This window comes from Pimephales promelas, chromosome 3, assembly GCF_988280905.1.
Source record: "Pimephales promelas chromosome 3, fPimPro1.hap1.1, whole genome shotgun sequence".
Classification (NCBI taxonomy): Eukaryota; Metazoa; Chordata; class Actinopteri; order Cypriniformes; family Leuciscidae; genus Pimephales; species Pimephales promelas.
In genome coordinates this window covers 15,294,379-15,312,826 of record NC_142771.1, presented here as the reverse complement: position 1 = coordinate 15,312,826, position 18,448 = coordinate 15,294,379, and the positions used below count along the sequence as shown (strand labels likewise).

General features: G+C 36.5%; 2 protein-coding genes across 9 annotated transcripts in view; one reads left to right on the top strand and one right to left on the bottom strand.

The window, feature by feature from the left end:
• The window catches only part of rfx1a (regulatory factor X, 1a (influences HLA class II expression)), a 29,329-nt gene extending 15,040 nt beyond the window's left edge, over positions 1-14,289 (top strand). For 3 of the 5 annotated variants that reach the window (XM_039686645.2, XM_039686643.2, XM_089128315.1), the window contains exons 7-18: positions 2,299-2,498; positions 3,239-3,358; positions 3,446-3,579; positions 3,766-3,884; positions 4,010-4,119; positions 5,752-5,903; positions 6,142-6,239; positions 7,156-7,305; positions 8,150-8,358; positions 10,576-10,729; positions 10,917-10,962; positions 12,441-14,289. In XM_039686645.2, the coding sequence (XP_039542579.1) occupies positions 2,299-2,498; positions 3,239-3,358; positions 3,446-3,579; positions 3,766-3,884; positions 4,010-4,119; positions 5,752-5,903; positions 6,142-6,239; positions 7,156-7,305; positions 8,150-8,358; positions 10,576-10,729; positions 10,917-10,962; positions 12,441-12,601 (1,653 nt within the window). In that variant the 3' untranslated portion in view covers positions 12,602-14,289. The remainder of the gene's footprint in view (positions 1-2,298; positions 2,499-3,238; positions 3,359-3,445; positions 3,580-3,765; positions 3,885-4,009; positions 4,120-5,751; positions 5,904-6,141; positions 6,240-7,155; positions 7,306-8,149; positions 8,359-10,575; positions 10,730-10,916; positions 10,963-12,440) is intronic. The other 2 variants (XM_039686646.2, XM_039686644.2) reach the window with 1 other exon arrangement.
• rln3a (relaxin 3a) overlaps positions 1-18,448 on the bottom strand; it is an 80,772-nt gene that overhangs the window by 19,530 nt on the left and 42,794 nt on the right. For 3 of the 4 annotated variants that reach the window (XM_089128317.1, XM_089128318.1, XM_089128319.1), the window contains one exon: positions 7,116-7,236. The exons of the other annotated variant lie outside the window; for it this stretch is intronic. The gene's annotated coding sequence lies outside the window, so the exon portion shown is untranslated. The remainder of the gene's footprint in view (positions 1-7,115; positions 7,237-18,448) is intronic. 4 annotated transcript variants of the gene reach the window in all.

The window sequence follows — 18,448 nt, the reverse complement described above, 5'->3', positions numbered from 1 at the left end:
TTAAAATATCTTGAATGTAACTCTACACCCTTGTTTCATTTAATCTATGCAGAAACATTAATATGCTAATTAGCTCCGCCTCCACTCAATCACACCAGCTCAGAGATCCACTTGGTCAACTTTACTTTAGTAAATACTAGGGATGCTCCGATTGATCGGCCGGAGATCGGTATCGGCTGATAATAACAGTTTATGACTCGATCGGTACTCACTAACTTGGCCGATCTTACAAACTGATCGCGATTTGATGACGTCAACGCGTGAGAGGAAGTATGATGCGAGGGGATTTCAATTATTTGGCGCGCAGTCATGTCTTCGCCGGTGTGGAACTACTACGATGTTTCGAAAAAAAAATGAAAAATTCGCTATTTGCTGTGTATTTTCCAAAGAAATCTCACTTGGAGGAGCATTGTCCAAAACATTTAATACGACGAACCTGATTTGTCACTTAAGAACGAGCCGAATATGAAAAACTGCAAAACTGCAAAAAAGGCAACGGTAACTAGTAATCTGACTCTCACTCAGCTTTATTTTGTCCTGCTCAGACTTGTATTGGACTATGTTAAAATTACATCAGACTTCTCCATTTTAGGATACTCCACAGTATTGGACAATGTTTAAATAAACCTTATGGGCTGCATTAAACTGTTCCATTTTGTTTATTTGTCTTATATTAAGTTAATTAAGCAATCGGAATCGGTATCGGCCGATCACCATGACAAGAAATCGATACTCAGTATCGGCTGCAAAAATCCTGATCGGAGCATCCCTAGTAAATACTGCACAATCAATGGTATCGCTCTTTATAACGCCAAACATATAAAAGTGATTGATATGATTAGCCTTTTTTTGACTACGTTATGAAAAACCGATAATAGTGTTTTGCTAATGTTACACAAACGATTTTCCCGTTCACCATCTCAGAGTCAGACAGCTGCTTTCTAAAAATCAGTATCCTTAGTAACAGATTGAACAACATAGTAGCTCAGTGGAGAAAGGCACATCATAACATCGTAATGTTCGTCACTTACATAATTCATCCGCTAAATTGCTTAATCTACCTAATTTTTCTTATCAACAGAAATAACTGGCTTCTTTTGAGACTCCCCTGCTTCAGAGAGCAGTTAATGCTAAACCCTGCCTGCACGTTTTCAAACTGCGTTTTTGAGACTGTCTTTGGTTCCCTGGCTTTTTAAGAAGAACATACTCAGCAGAGGTGTTGTCGACCTATACATTTCCACATGGTTGGCCTTAAAACAGTAAAAACACCATGTTGCCATATAAACAACATTAACAACTTGATTTTCACCACAGGGGGTCTTTAACTGTACAAGATCCAAAACGTTACCAAATGTTTTGCTACTGATCACCCAACTCTACTTAACAGATTCATCTGTCAGAACACTTCTTCAAACTTGAATTAGTGCATACTGAAACCTTGAACACCAAGCTATATATTACCACTATCTATAAGAAATGTGGACAAACTCAGACATTCACAGCACTGCATGTTTTCATGAAGCTGTCAGAATAAGAATATTTGTATAGACATGGCTAAATAATGCCATTTGCTGTTTATTTAAAGTCAACATGAAATTGAAATCCACTGCAAACTCACATTCCGATCCAGAACAACTGCTTCCTATCGTCCAATCAATTCATGAGAAATAAAATCAAGTTCTGTCCTACGTTGTTTTCTACGGAAGCGTATTGCAGTCACTTGAAGAAAAAAAATCTACTCTGTTTTTTTTTTTTAATGAACAAGTTAATTATCTCAGAATTACGAGATAATTTTTCATGGAAAAAGGTTTTTGCTCTGTTTTTCTGAATGAATGAGTTAATTATCTCAGAATTACAAGACAATTTTTCATGGAGAAAAAGTTTTTGCTCTGTTTTTCTGAATGAATGACTTGATTAAAAACTCATTAATTCAGAAAAACAGAGCGAAAACTTTTTTCCATGAAAAATAGATAATTAACTTGTTAATTAAAAAAAGGTGTAGATTCTTTTCTTCATGTGAATGCAATACGCTTCCGTAGTTTTCTGTCCTATTTTGTTTTGCTTTAAAGTCAACTAAAATGGGTTAGTGAATGCTGTTTTTTGTTGACTTTAAATTAATAACATTAACTATACAGTACATGAATGCTTAATTACAGTACATATGCATGAGCTGTGTCTGCATGCAAAAACGTACGCACATGTTTGCATTTAGGCGTTTGCGTTTATCTTAGGTCATCTTTTAGCCTGGGCTCTCTGTCTGAGTGTGTGTATGGCTGTGTGTGTGTCTTATCCCGGCAGCTGTCCTCTGGCCCTCAGGTGCAGTGGTTGTTGGATAATTATGAGACAGCAGAAGGGGTGAGTTTGCCCCGGTCCACTCTCTACTGTCACTACCTGCTGCACTGTCAGGAGCAAAAGTTGGAACCTGTCAATGCAGCGTCCTTTGGAAAACTCATCCGCTCTGTGTTCATGGGGTTGAGGACCAGACGTCTCGGCACACGGTGAGAGAAAGGTCACGTGACCTCTGTCTGTTAGCGCCCAGTTTATTTTAGTAGTTTAGTAGAACATAGTTGTTTATCACTAAGTTTTTTGTTTCATTGTCTATATATTCAAATCAGAATCAGTTTATAAGAGTGATTCGCTCATAAAAATCAACTCACAGTAAATTAATGTGGCATACACTACCATTTTCTTGAAATTTAACACATTAAATCATAAGTAACAGTAAAAACATTTATAATGTTACAAAAAAATAATATTGGAAATAAATGCTGATCTTTTGAACTTTCTATCCATCAACAACGTATCACTTTTCCCACAAAGATATTAAGCAAAAAAAAACTGTTTTCAACATTGATAATAAGAAATGATTATTGAGCACCAAATCAGCATATTACAATGATTTCTGAAGGATCATGTGACACCGAAGACTGGAGTAATGATGCTGAAAATTCAGCTTTAACATCACAGGAATAAATTACATTTTAAAGTATTTTAAAATAGAGAAAATGTATTTTAAATTGTAAGCATATTTCACGATATTACTGTTTTTGCTGTATTTTTTTAGTACTCGACCACAAACTTTTGAACTATTGTGTATATATTATATATTCATAGTTTTTAATATATTAATTAAACGGCAATGTATGTTTTTGTGAGTCATGCATAAATACACGAATCCTCCATGATCCTATGGTTCAGGTCATGCAGGTGCACTGAAGCTTTGGTGTGTTTGTTCCAGAGGGAATTCCAAATATCACTACTATGGACTGCGGATCAAAGCGAACTCGTCTCTGCTCCGACTGATGGAGGACCAGCAGCACCTGGCCATGAGGCAGCAGCCCTTCTCTCAGAAACAGAGGTGGACACACATGCTCTCTGTCCTTTCTTGCTCTCCGTCTCTCTGGTTCCTGTGTTTCTCAGTCCGTCTGATTCTGTATCCCTGCAGGTTGAAGCCGGTACAGAAGGTGGAGGGAATCACTAACGGGATGTCTTCAGGATCTGGACAGCAACAGCAGCAGCAGCAGAGCTCGGGTCTGTCGGACATCAGCACTCAGGTCCAGCAGTACCAGCAGTTTCTAGGTGAGCCATGACATCCAGAAGCGTAACCCAGAATGCATGCTCTTAAGGAAACACTAATGCGGAAGTTCAAAAAAGCGCAATTTTGAACCTGGAAATTTGAAAAACTGAGATGTAATTGTATCACATCACATGAAAATGGTGGCAATAACAAATCATTATGTGGTTGCTGTAATCCTTGATATTTAGACGCGTCCAGAGCTCTCCCCGAATTCCCTGATGTTGACCTGCAGGGTAAAGCTTTACCAGAGGGCATTGAGCTGGAACATCTCAAGAGCTTTCAGCTGCTCTACAGAGAACACTGCGAAGTGAGTCTTGTCTCTTCTTCTCTGTTTGAATCCATTGATTTTTCTGTCAGCATTGCAATGAATATCTGTTTATGAGCTAAATATCTTTTCGAGGAGTTTTTACTTGATGTTGTGTGTTTCTTTAGGCCATTCTTGATGTAATGGTCAACCTTCAGTTCCCTTTGGTGGAGACTCTTTGGAAAACATTTTGGAGGTTCAGTGAAAGTCAGGCAGGAGACTCAGCAACACTAGCTGTGTAAGTTTACATCTCAGTACAACAAACTCCTTTAGACCAACACTACATGTCAAGGTTTTCACTGTTACATGCGTTCTGGAGGAATTTATTTAAGGGTTAGTTCACCCAAAAATTAAAATTCTGTCAGTGTTTACTCACCCTCATGTTGTTCCAACCCCGTAAGACCTTCGTTCATCTTCGGAACACAAATTAAGATATTTAGGATATAAAGATCACTCCTGTATACTAGTCCATAGGCTTCTTGAGGGAATGACTTGCTGGCCTCGAAAAGTCATTAAAGGACATCCTTAAAATAGTCCAAGTGACTACAGGGGCTCAATCTTAAGTTTATCAAACGACGAGAACAATTTTTGTGCGCAAAAACAACAAAAATAACGACTTTATTTCAACTATTCGTTTATTTCTCCCTCTGCCTCGAGTCAGGTTACTAGTTTAATAGCGTAAGCTTCTGTTATTGTACGTCACACGCATCACACACATGACCAGCGTCGGCCAATAGTGAGCTTACGTGTGACGTAGCTTTACGCAATCACACTACGTTAACTGACTACAGGCCCATAGAGAAGGAAGTGAATAGTTGAAATAAAGTCGTTATTTTTGTTTGTTTTTGCGCACAAAAAGTGTTCTCGTCGTTTGACGAGAAAAAAGTTAAAATTGTCGTTGTTAAAGTTAAAATTGAGCCACTGTAGTCACTTGGACTATTTTAACGATGTCTTTGATGACTTTTAGATGCCAGCAAGTGTCATTCCCTCAAGAAGCCTATGGACTAGTATGCAGGAGCGATCTTAATATCTTAAATATCTTAATTTGTGTTCCGAAGATGAACGAAGGTCTTACGGGGTTGGAACAACATGAGGGTGAGTAAATACTGAGAGAATTTTAATTTTTGGGTGAACTAACCCTTTAAGGTGCTCATTGGGTGGTTGAAGCCTTAGTCCGTGTCTACACCGGACACGACAGCTTGAGGCGGTCTACACAGGATGCGTAAAACGGCAGGTGCAAATCCCTTCGTTCTTCATGTCAGAAGTAGCGTGAACGCTTGAAGTACGTCAAAAATAGAACGGGGTTGGGAATTTGAACGGCCAAACAAATTTTTTTCACCCGGCTGGTGTATTTTTCCGATCGATTTCAATAGGTGAGGTGCTGTTTATGGAAGTTTGTTTCTGCCATTGAATAAAAAATTAAAAAGGTAATTGGTAAAACTTTTTATCTCACAATTGCGAGTTTACATCTCACTTTTGATCTCAGAATTGTGTGATACAAAATCGCAATTGCATGTTATATAGTCAGAATTGTGAGATAGGAAAAAAGTTAGTCTTTTCAGATATTCTGTATCATAGCAAGAAAAGCGTCTTAGCTCAAAAAAACGCTGCGCTGCCAAAACGCTCTCAAGCGCCCACAGCTAGGCATTTTCAGCAGAGCGCCTAGCATTTTCAACTGGCTAAAAACGCTATGGTGGACACAGGGCCTAATGGCTTGTATTTTCTTTTGTTGTGTAGCATTGCGCCGCTTTTGTCTGGTTTAGACACGGTCTTAGAAATTCTTGAATCAAATATAGTAAAGTACGCTTCATAGAGTTAATGAATATTTAGACACTAAACATTATCCGTTTTTCTTTAAATGTTTTATTAGACATGATGAGTCGGAAAAGAGGCTGCCCAAGTCATGTTTGGTGCAGCTTTGTAAGTATGATCCAGTGCTTCGCTGGAGTCGTGACTGCGACAACACACTGTACCAGGGCCTGGTGGAGATGCTCATCCCAGACGTTCTGAGACCTATTCCCAGTGAGTTGGCAAATGTACTCTCACTACAGATTTGCATTTTAATATGCAGCAGTATGTGCAAGAGCCAGTGGTGATCTATCAAGTGAGTCACATATTGCCAGCAGGGGCCTCACTCACATTCACCTTCATATTGCCAACTTGTGGTTCAGCATCAGGGCTGTTGGGAACCAATTATGGCCGTACACTGCCAGACAACATCATATATTTTGCTGAAATGAATTCTAAATTCTTTCACCAGGTGCCTTAACACAAGCTATCCGAAACTTTGCCAAGAGTCTTGAGAGCTGGTTGACTAACGCTATGATGAATATTCCTGAAGAGATGGTTCGTGTCAAGGTCAGTGAAATAAAAAAAAAACATCTTATTGTACATCTTATTGGTACTGTACATCTTATTGAAAGGGTACTCCTGCTTCTTGAAAGTATGTGAAAACAAACATAGATACTTGAATTCAAGTGCTTGAATTAAACTAAATTTTGTTAGAGTAGCATGGTGACATCACAAAAATTAGCCTTTATGGACTGCTGAAACAGCGCTACTGATTGAAGGGAAAGCGGGAAAAACCTGAAAAGCTTATGGATCGGGATCACGTGCAGCAGCCCGGCATGATTTTCTCAGTATGCCTGAGAAGCATGGAGTTATTTAACTACCTCAGTATCAGGGAAGTTCAAATTCATCGATGCTTGGCTCAGTATCTAGCTACATAAAATTTGGTTAATCAAAGTTACAACAAATAACACCTAATAAAATAGTGTTTTTTAGGCACAGTGCTGCTTTGTTTACAGATATAACTGAAAAAAAAACCCCAATATATTTCTGCTGTTCCATAAGCGCCATGTTTTTGTATTTTCATTCAGCGTGTCTGCATTGTAGTCAGTAGTACAGTGGTACAGTACAATACCATAAAACATCTGTTTTTATGAATAACTAATAATAGTTCATGCGCTTGGTCTAACAGGAACCTAAACAGTGTGCTTGTGACACATAGTAGTCACACATGCCCTTTCAAACTAGGGGGGTTTACTAAAATTGAAAGTTTAAAAACTTTCCCTAATAAATCTCATTTGGGAAAATGTAAGTATCACCTCATCTGCATTAAGAATGTTCTTTTCATTCTGTTTCAATTTTAATCCCCAGTAAATACATAAAACAGAGCTGTTTTAGCTATTTAAATTATACATACCCAACAAAGAAATAAATAACAAAACTTACTTATTGCATCTTTCCTCTGTGAATTGGCCTTTGTTTTTAGGTGACGTCTGCAAGCGCTTTCGCTCAGACTCTGCGCAGATACACCTCTCTAAATCACCTGGCCCAGGCAGCTCGTGCCGTCCTGCAAAACACAGCGCAGATCAACCAGATGCTCAGTGACCTCAACAGAGTGGACTTTGCCAATGTGCAGGTGTGTGTGACTAAACAAACCCCCTCACATCCCAGTTAGATTTGAAAATGGACACTGTATTTGTGAGAACTGAACTAGAGCTTTCATCTGTCACCATCTGAGATAAACTCACTTTTTGGATGCATGGTGTTTGTGGTCTGTCTAGCCGTCAGGAAAACGGAAACTCAAGTGAGTGTTTAGCATAACATACTGTTCGTTTCCTTGATAGTGATTTTAAATGGTGTTTTGCCGAGTATGTCAGCCGTCATTTAGCTGATGATTTTAACGACTTGAAGTACACACATATTACTAAGGTGACTGGGTAAGGTGTCTTACTCAAGAGCACAATGGTGATCATTTGTGAATCAACCTTTGTGGAATGAAAAACAGTTTTGGTAACATTCTGGTCTAAGCTTTAACTGCTAGGTCATACCAAAAAGGGAAATGCTGACTAATTTAGAGAGGAATATGTTGGCGACATAGGCAAGGATGTAAATATATAGTTTATTTTTCTGTTTGTGATAGATATAGTATAGTCTGATAGTATTTTTGTGGAAACTGATACATTTCCTCATTGATTCTATGATAAATAAGAAGCTTAAAAAAACAGCATTTATTTGAAATATAATTTTTTTAACATTATAAATGTCTTTACTGTCATTTCTAATCAATTTAATGTTCCCTTGTATTCTTATACTTCATGGTTTTCTCAAAAACATTCAGCAGCACAACTGTTTCCAACATTGATAATAATAAACGCTTCTCGAGCATGGAATCAGCATATAAGAATGAATTCTGAAGGATCATTAATAGATGTTTTTCATTTAGTCTGGGTTTTTGAATCCCCATGTGCTTTCTCCTGTAGGAACAGGCCTCTTGGGTGTGCCGGTGTGAGGACCGGGTGGTGCAGCGGCTGGAGCAGGACTTTAAACTGACCCTTCAGCAGCAGAACTCGCTGGAGCAGTGGGCAGCCTGGCTGGATGGCGTGGTCTCGCAGGTCTTAAAGCCGTACCAGTCCAGCTCTGCCTTTCCAAAAGCAGCTAAACTCTTCCTGCTGAAGTGGAGTTTTTACAGGTGAGCTCCAGAGATTGTACTAACCAGGGCCTGAAATTAACACCCGACCACCTGCCAAATGCGGGTGAATTTTGCTATTGGCGGGTAACACTGTCAATCTACCTGCCACATTGGCAGGTAGCCAATGAGAATTGTGAGTGATTCATAGGATTTTTACATTTCAACGAAGTCAGCTATTGCGTTTGACTTTAGCTAAAATGTGGCGGCACATTACTGGGGTAAAGAAGCCAGCTGAAACAAACAACCAACAAAAAGATGAGGATGAGAAAAAGAAAAGTAAAAGAAGACATTTTAATACAAAGTGAACAATCGGCGGCAATGGCAAGGTTCGTGAGCGGCTGATTTATGACAGCGACTGTTGTTTCGTAACGTTCATGCGATCAGAAAGAAGATGAGGCTCTTTTTCTGACTACGTGTGCGAGTATTAAACTGTTGGTGAGATGGGATGAGATAATGTAACGCGTCGCTGTTGTAGGTTAAAGTACAATGACAGTTGCACAGATGTGTGTGCGTGTGCAATGTGCATGTTGGGAGTTGGGAACCGGTGAGAAAATGTCCGGTACCCGGTCATTTTATCAGTAATAACAGTATCAATTTAGTTCATATTTAACCGTTCCTGAACGCTGTAACTAAAAGCTGTTAAGAGTAAGACCTACGTGACTAAATCCGCCATCAACACAGCCGCGTGTGATTTGTTTACGAGCTGCGGTAGGTCTATCTGTTGAGTATATATTATAGCCTATACTATATATGTTGTGTGTGTGTGTGTGTGTCTGTCAAAATCAAGGAATAAAAAGATTTTTTTTTTTTTAAATGTATGTTATTAGAGTTATTATTACTTGACAGCACTTAAATGTGTTTTCTTACAAGTTAAAGAACAATATTGTGAAATTCCTGTTTTTTTTTTGTTTTTTTTTTACGTTTATGAGGCAAAAAAAAAATGGCTGGTAAAAAGTCTCTTTGGCAGGTGAATTTTTAAATCCACCTGCCACAGTGGCCGGTGGCCGAAAAAATTAACTTCAGGCCCTGGTACTAACATTAGGCTTGTTTTTATCATAAGGGATTTGTGAAAGGGATGGACAAGAACATGAAGTGACACATCAATTCTGTTACAAAACCTACTGAGAGTTGTTTTCTATTTGAATATACTTTACAATGAAATGGATTCCTGTGATGGCAAGGCTACATTTTCAACAATTGTATTCTTAAAGCTGAATTTCCAGCATCATTATTCCAGTCTTCAGTGTCACATGATCCTTCAGAAATCATTCTAATATTATGATTTGCTTTCTTATTATTATCACTGTTGTGGAAACTGTGATGCGTTTATTTCAGGATTCTTTGATGAATCGAAAGCTCAAAACAACAGCATTTGTTTGCGCAACAGTCATACACAATATAATACTTTGTTCCCTCGTTTTACTAAACCGTGGCTACATTTGTAATTCATTCCCTTGTTTTAGTTAAATCAAATCGAGGGAAATAATTTAGACCAGTGTGGCTATGAACAAATGGGAACAAATTCTTATTTTGTGGCCAGGATATGTAAATTTTTGTTCGCATGTCATGTGCAGGTCTCCATAAGTATAAAACTGAAATTAAAGCACAAAAATAATTTTATAATAAAACACTTAATTTTAACTCATGTATTAGTTACTAATATAATATAATAAATATAATATAAAGTTATTTTTAAAATTAGTTATACATTTATAATTAAAAAGAAAAAAATACAATAAATATACATATTATATTGTATATATATATATATATATATATATATATATATATATATATATATATATAATTAAAAAAATATGATTTGAGAAAGATGGTCTATTTTTCTTTATCACTATTTCTTAAGCAATATTTTGTAAAAATTTTTTTGAAAATAAAATATATCTATATATAATGTCCTCCAACTCTGTTAGTCTTCTTGAAAAAGTTTTTGAAAATATTCTCAGAGTTTGTTGCAATTCATTGTGGGACTCCTGCATCCATGACAGATGTATGCAACGCTCCCTTTGATTTTTTTTAAAAGCAAAGGCAACACAATTTTGCTGTTTGGAACAGTTTTCACATTGCGTGCCAGGTTTGCACTGACTGTTCGAGTCACTAACTGTAATTTCATGTATGTTTCCCTATTACTCATCTTATGTCTTCGCCACCCAACAACTTTCTCACACTTCCTGTATCCTTTCTTTGTTCTCTCTTTAGCTCGATGGTGATCAGAGACCTGACTCTACGCAGTGCTGCAAGCTTCGGCTCATTTCACCTCATCCGTCTGCTCTATGATGAGTACATGTACTATCTGATCGAGCACAGAGTTGCCCAGGCCAAGGGTGAAACTCCCATTGCGGTCATGGGAGAGGTACAAACACATACGCACGCACTCAAAAATCATTAATCTCAGACACACTTCTCATTTCGATGGGTAATACAAAACAAAATTGCGTCATGCTACTCATAACAGGATATAAGACAGGGAACTGTGTATTACTGAGTCTGAATTGAAAAGAGTGTTTTAAATGTCCTAATTCTCTCTTTTGCTCTTTAAGTTTGCAAGTCTTGGTCGAAGTCTGAACCCACTCGATCCTGATAAAGGTTAGTAGTTTTACGCACAAAAAAAAAACCTAATACTCTTCTAAATAACTAACAAGCACACGGATAGATTTGCAATGCCAAAACTTGAAGAAAACAAGATATTCAAACAATAAGACTTGTGGTGATGAATGATACACGGGGCAACTTTTTGAGCAATGTTGCCGTCAACGGGCAACCAGGTGAGACACATGGACCACAACCAATCTAAATGATTCAGATCTGATTTCTGCAGATACTGTATATTCGGCATTCAAAAAGGGAAACCGACGCTACAGGCCGCATATACACACCGTAAACACAGCAGTGCGTGCTTACTGTTTTGAATATCAATCCTGCTAAACAATATCTTTAACAATATCTTTATTCTACTCTGCTCATGTTAATATTGAAATATTCGCAAAGGAACACTCAGGTAAGATGACGTAACATAAGAACAGTCTTCTATCTTTGCTGTATTGACTTCTTTGCTCGCTGTTTTGCTATTATTCTCGTGCACTGACTCGTTCACTAAGCTGAACAGCCAATCAGAGTTCGCTCTATCACCGACGGCCCGACGCCAATTCTGCATGATGAATCGGCCGAAACAAAGCCGACGAGGACCGATTTCAGCCGACGGCACGGAAATGTGCAGAACACACCAAGGAGACTTAGTTGGTCGACGCACAAAAACTGCCCGGCGGCCGACCGTCGGCTTGGTGTGTTTCAGGCTTAACAATGATCAGTTTTCTGTCAATGAAAGTTTTCAAACAGTTGCTCACCTGTCTCTAATAATAAAACACATGTTAAAACGTCTTTCATGTTTCCATGGTTTCTATGCAAGTATTAATATGGCGGATATGGCGTCAGTAGTGACAGGCGATGCAGTGACACTGGTTAAAATAGTGGATTTCATTGGATTTAAACTGTTGGAAATATTTGGGATAATTTAAGTACACAAGTGGAAAAAATATAACATTGTTATAGTTGTTTTTGAATATTTTAATTTAAAAAATTCGTACACATTGTGGCTTTTTAAATGTATTTATATTATGATTTACAGTGATTTATAATTGATGTAATTTAAATTTCAAAATGTCAGATGTATTATTGATTTTTGAAAAATGTTTTAAAAAATAAACTTTTGAAAAATACTTAGAATTTTTATTAAAACAATAGAAATGTATGCGCATTTAAAATGAATTCATTATTATTTAATGTAATGAAAATTATTTGATAGTAAATCAGATATTTTTGAAGTATTTTATGTATTTTGAAAATACATGTAAAAGAAAAACAGAATTTGTAATAAAAAAATGTATTGGGATTTATAATAATAGGCATTAATAAGATGTGATTCTTATTTTCAGTAATTAATAATAAAGTTTTATTGTACTTTTAAAATCATTTAAAAAATGACATGGATTATGAATCATTTTTAGTACTAAATAAAATACATGGATGTTTATAATTGACAATCTCTGTATGTCTGTGTGTCTCAGAAGAGGAAGAGGAGGAAGAAGAAGACAGTGAGGATGAGTGTCAGGAGTTGTCTCTGCAGTCTGATATGGGCGCTATCGGTGACGAATCTCTAGAACCGCCTGCCAAGCTGGCTCGAACCGATCAGAGGGTGCTGTTCACCACTGGAAGCATGGATAACTGAGAACTTACACACACACGCCCCTACAAGCACACACTCCACATGATAATCACCCCTCATTTGTGCACTTAAACCAACACATGCATCAACAAAAACATAAATGCTGCAGCTTACATATTTACACAACATTTCAGATGTTCCTATGTACATTTCCATGCCTGTCGATGTCTCAAATGCACATATACACAAGCATTCACTGAAACAGAGACACACACGCTCATAACATGAACACGATAATCGATAAACGCATCATATCGAGATCTTAGACGGGGTGTATCGCTCACTAAGAATAGCCCTCGAATCTAAACCTGATTCTGTGTCTATAGCTGTTAAGACGCAAGAACACAAATGAAAACTGCTGCGACTGGATCCTTAGAGTCGTTCGTGACGGACTGAACTCTGATTGGCTACTGAAACCTGAATGAAGCTTTTTGAACCTATAAGGGTTGTTTAGGGAGAAAAGAAAAGATGGACTGTAAGTGTGCGTGTTGTGTGTTGATGTATACTTTCTGCCTATCCGTGTGTTGTTTGTGTGATGGTGAGTGACCCGGGACCTTATCGTTTTATCGGCTAATGGCTAGCGCGGATGCGTGCGTTTTTGTGCATGTGCGAATGACCGTTCGTGGATTTCAAAAAGTGTTGATAGTTGTTTTGGTCAGTGGTACCATTTTTTTTTTTAGTTCTTGATGCCTTCAGTGACTGCCATGTCATTAAATGTTTAAAGCATATTATAGCCCAGCTCTTTAAAAACTCGATTTCCCATGAGTCTACTAGGTGTACGTGATTCAGTTGGGTTCTGTAAAAAAAAAAAAAAATTAAAAAAAAAAATTCTAGGGCTAGTATACATACCTCTGCAAATGACAGCAGTTTGCCAGAAACGAGAGGACGTTTATTTTCCCAGTATGTCTTTCCTCTCTTCTTTTTCCCCCCTTGTTTATTTATTTATTTATTTAAAAATGTGGGCCTTTTTGTTGCACTTTTTCCATCTTGAGCTTGGTACAAGACATTAGATGTTTCTGTCCTTTTTCTTTGTTTAATATGGTCACATGGTGACAATCTTGATGTGTACAGCATTGTCTAACACTGTTTAGTGCATATTTGATGGTTTGCTGTGTATTTGAGATTTGGGTCGAGATATTTTACTAAAACCCTTCAACCAAACTTGACACCACTGCCCATATAGCTAGGAAATGTAAAAGTAGAGAGCGAAAAAGATCTTTCTGCCCTGTCCTTCTCAAGACTCATTCGTTTAATTCTTCTCTTGTGTTGTGGCATTAATGATTATTTATTGATCAATTTGAGAGACTTAAAGTACATTAAAACTATATCCCATATCATTCAACATATGTAAACAATGATTATTGCTGCTGTATATCTGAGTATATTGAGCAGCGCACAAGATGCTGACTGATCTCAAACCAGCATATAATGCTTTTCATGATAGAAACACAGGAAAACATATCACAAGCTCTGTAGATCTTCTCTGTATGACAGCCATAACAAAATGAATCTTTTTTGAAGTTGTTTTCATTTCTTGCTTAAAAAAAACTAACACAAAAAAGTGTGGCAGTGTTTTGAGTAATCTGAACCATGAGAATGGATGTGCCTTTGCCGTTATCAAATTGATCCAGATGTTTTTCATTTAAAATATGAATAAATTAATAATTTCTAAAATTGTGAATTGTTTCAAATATGTAGTTGTAGTTTTTTTTTTCCTCAAGTACTCTTAAAACCTGCAGTTTCACATCTATGTTGTTGTAGGTGTCTTGCTAACTACCTAAATGCAGTTTCTAAGTGTGATATCCTGTCCAAAAAAAAAAAAAAAGCAAACGTGACAGAAACATCACATGTGGTAATGAGTTTGTGCATTTACTTGCCAAGGTACTTTCCTGTCAGACTGTCACATTATGTGCCTCCGACATTTCTGAGAAAAGCAACTCATCAATATCGAGAAAAAAAAAGAAAGGCAAAGCCAGAAACTTTTGGTGGTACAAAGAAGCAACTCGATTTTCAGTTATTTCAGTCACCAGTGTCACATGTTTCTTTAGAAATCATTCATCATTTCTTATTATGAATGTTTTTTTTAAAAATAATAATTATTATTTATTACTTTTTTTAAAATTATGATACCCTGCCATTCAAAAGCTTAGGGTAAGTAAGATTTAAAAAAAAAAAAAAGAAATTAGTACTTTTATTTAGCAATGGCACATTAAATTGATTAAAAAAGACAGTAAAGACATTTATGAAATAAATAAATATTAAAAAATGCAAATAAAAAAAATAAAAAATCAAAGAATCCTGAAAGAAATCATAGTTTCCACAAAAATATTAAGCAGAACATCTGATTTCTGAAGGATCATGTGACACTGAAGACTGGAGTAATGATGCTGAAAATTCAGCTTTACCATCACCGGAATAAATTACATTTTAAAATATATTACAAAAGAAACCAGTTAATTTAAAATGTAATAATATTTCATAGTATTCCTGCTTTTACTGTATTTTTGATATATTTTGATTTTTGATTAAATAAATGAAGCCTTGGTACGTTTAAGAGACTACTTTCAAAAACATTACACACACACAAACACACATGTGTTTATATATATATATATATATATATATATATATATATATATACATACACTCACACACACCTTTGTGCTTTTTGGTTAGCACTACGTGAGTGTTTACTGTAGAGAGAAGTTTAGAAGGTACAAATGTGGTACAAATGCGGTATTTTTTTTTTCCATCTCCATACACAGTCATAGCACAGACAACTATTTAGGGCAGGTTCCATGTTGGACCATCAATAGGGGGCAGTATAACATTGCTTGTGGATGAAGTAAGACCAAATGTGTAGGAAGATGGGTTTATTTCAGTAATGCTGGCACACACATCACAAGACAAGAGAGACATTATAATTAGACTACACTGAAAGCTGGTAGTTTATCAATCCTGGTGTATTCACTTTTAATTAATTTTACACTCTTCAAAATAACATTTCTTTATTACCGTTCATGGTTTAATGAAGACCCGTTAACATCCCTAAAACTGGAAGGGTTTTTTTTTATCGTGGAACATTTTTATTTAGATTATGTCGAACTAAAAACAATTTGGACCCATAATGTTTGTGTTCATCTAGTTTAAAGAAAAGCCAAATTGAATTTTGTTTTGGCAATATCAAAACACAACTTTCAGAACTTGGCTGCAGCTGTTTGAACAGATGCTTAATGACAAAACTGTTTTCGATTGCTTAGGACTGGATTCGTTTTTGGACTGGAGAAATGTCACTGACTAACACAACAGCTGCAGTTAGTAGATGCTAAGCATCTTAAACTTGAAGTCACAACAGTCTGATCAGTACATCATGACCAAAAGTGTCTTTATCACTGTACTTTTGGAAGTTAGAGAGTAAATGCTTTTCTTTCTAAATGTTCCTAAATTAACACTGGTCATTTTTATTCAGTCTTTTTAAAAATCTTAAATCTGTTTTGTTGCCATGTGCTACTTGTCTGTTTAACGGACAAAAGTGGAATTGTAGATGCAGAGGGGATGTTTTCAAACTGAACTGATGTGACAAAACACACATAGGCTGCCCTTATCATCGTTCTAAACCTTATTTTAACCACAGTAGAGGAACGTTTCACCCTTTAGAAACATTTTTGGGGCCAATGTAAACTTTCCCTGTAGCTGAAGAGCTGATAAATTCTTTTGTCGTCTCTCGGATTGACTATTGTAATGCCCTTTTAGACATGAGTTTCTAAATCTACACTACAATTTTAAGATTATGATGCTCACATACAAATCTTTGCACGGTCAGGCTCCAAATGATCTAGCTGAACTGTTACACCCCTACACTCCAAATCGCAGATTGCGCTCCTCACAATTGAGCATGCTAGTTGTTCCTAAAACTCGCTTAAAGTCTATGGGTGATGGGGCCTTTTCCTTCTATGCACCTGTCCTTTGGAAATCTCTGCCTCTTGAACTTAGGGAAGACATATTTTAAGTCTTTTTTTTAAACTTGCATTCACCTGTTGATGTGTTTGTTTGTTTTATATGATGTGATGTGATATGTTTGCTTTTAACTATTGTCTATTGTGTCTACAGTGCTTTGAGAAGCTGCTTTTAAAGGCGCTTTATAATTATTATTATTATATTGTAATTTAGAAGTATTCAAGTCCATTCAGGAAAACACGTAATAGTACAGTCGATATACAAATATACAATATATAAAATGAGAATCCATAATGTTTGTCTTTGTATAAACGAGCTGTGTTCGTCAATCAATGTATCAATGGTTAGCCTGTGTAGTTGTGTGAAACGTGATTACGTGAAGCAAGAAAACTCAGGATTACGTTTCTTCTGGGTTTTTGCATCATTTTTCTTCAATTTCGTGTTTATATTTTAAAATTCTTAGAAACTCAGAATTGCGAGATTGTCAGAATTGTGATATATGAACTTGCGAGGAAGAACATCAGAATTAGGAGTTAGAAACTGAACATCGAGAAATAAAGTCAGAATTACGAGTTATAAAGTAAATGGTGAGAAATAAAGTCAGAATTGCGAGATATACAGAATAGCGAGATATAAAGTCAGAATTGCGAGATATAAACCAAATAGCGAAAAATAAAGTCAGAATTGCGAGATATACAGAATAGCGAGATATAAAGTCAGAATTGCGAGATATACAGAATAGCGAGATATAAAGTCAGAATTGCGAGATATAAACCAAATAGCGAAAAATAAAGTCAGAATTGCGAGATATACAGAATAGCGAGATATAAAGTCAGAATTGCGAGATATACAGAATAGCGAGATATAAAGTCAGAATTGCGAGATATAAACCAAATAGCGAAAAATAAAGTCAGAATTGCGAGATATACAGAATAGCGAGATACAAAGTCAGAATTGCGAGATATAAACCAAATAGCGAAAAATAAAGTCAGAATTGCGAGATATACAGAATAGCGAGATATAAAGTCAGAATTGCGAGATATAAACCAAATAGCGAAAAATAAAGTCAGAATTGCGAGATATACAGAATAGCGAGATATAAAATCAGAATTGTGAGTTATAAACTCTAAATTGCGAGAAATGAAGTCAGAATTGCGAGATATAAACTGAATAGTGAGAAATAAAGTCAGAATAAGGAGCTATAAAATGAATAGCAAGAAATAAAGTCCGAACTCGAGTTATAAACTAGATTTTTCTGGGATAGTCCTCAAATGGTTCAGGTCACAATAAGGGAGGAAGGGAGGAGTTACTGTGAATATAGGTGACCATAAGTATAAATGGACATCCTTGACATGCGGAGTCCCACAAGGCTCAATTCTTGGACCACTCCCGTTTAACTTGTATATGGTAACAATGAGTCAAATAATGAAAAAGAACCAAATAGCTTACCACAGCTATACAGATCACCTTAGCCCTATGGCCTACAGCCCCATTGATCTCTGTGCCGATGCATAAATTAAGCTAACAGTTATATGTGCCTAAGCTTTCTTCAGTTAAACAAAGACAAAACTGAAGTCATTGCATATGAAAACAAAGATGAATACAAGGTCAAGGTGAATACTCTGGTCCAAAAAAAAAAAAAAAACTAAATCGGCATCTTATCTAAAAAATATTGCAAGAATTGGATGTTTTGTTTCAAGTCAAGACTTGTTCATGCTTTCATCACCAGCAGGGTGGACTATTGTAATGGACTCCTCACTGGCCTTCACAAAAAGACCATAAGACAGTTGCAGCTCATACACAACGCAGCTGCCAGGATTCTGAGCAGAATCAGAAAATATGAACACATCACACCAGTCCTCAGGTCTTTACAGGTACATTTAGAATTGACTT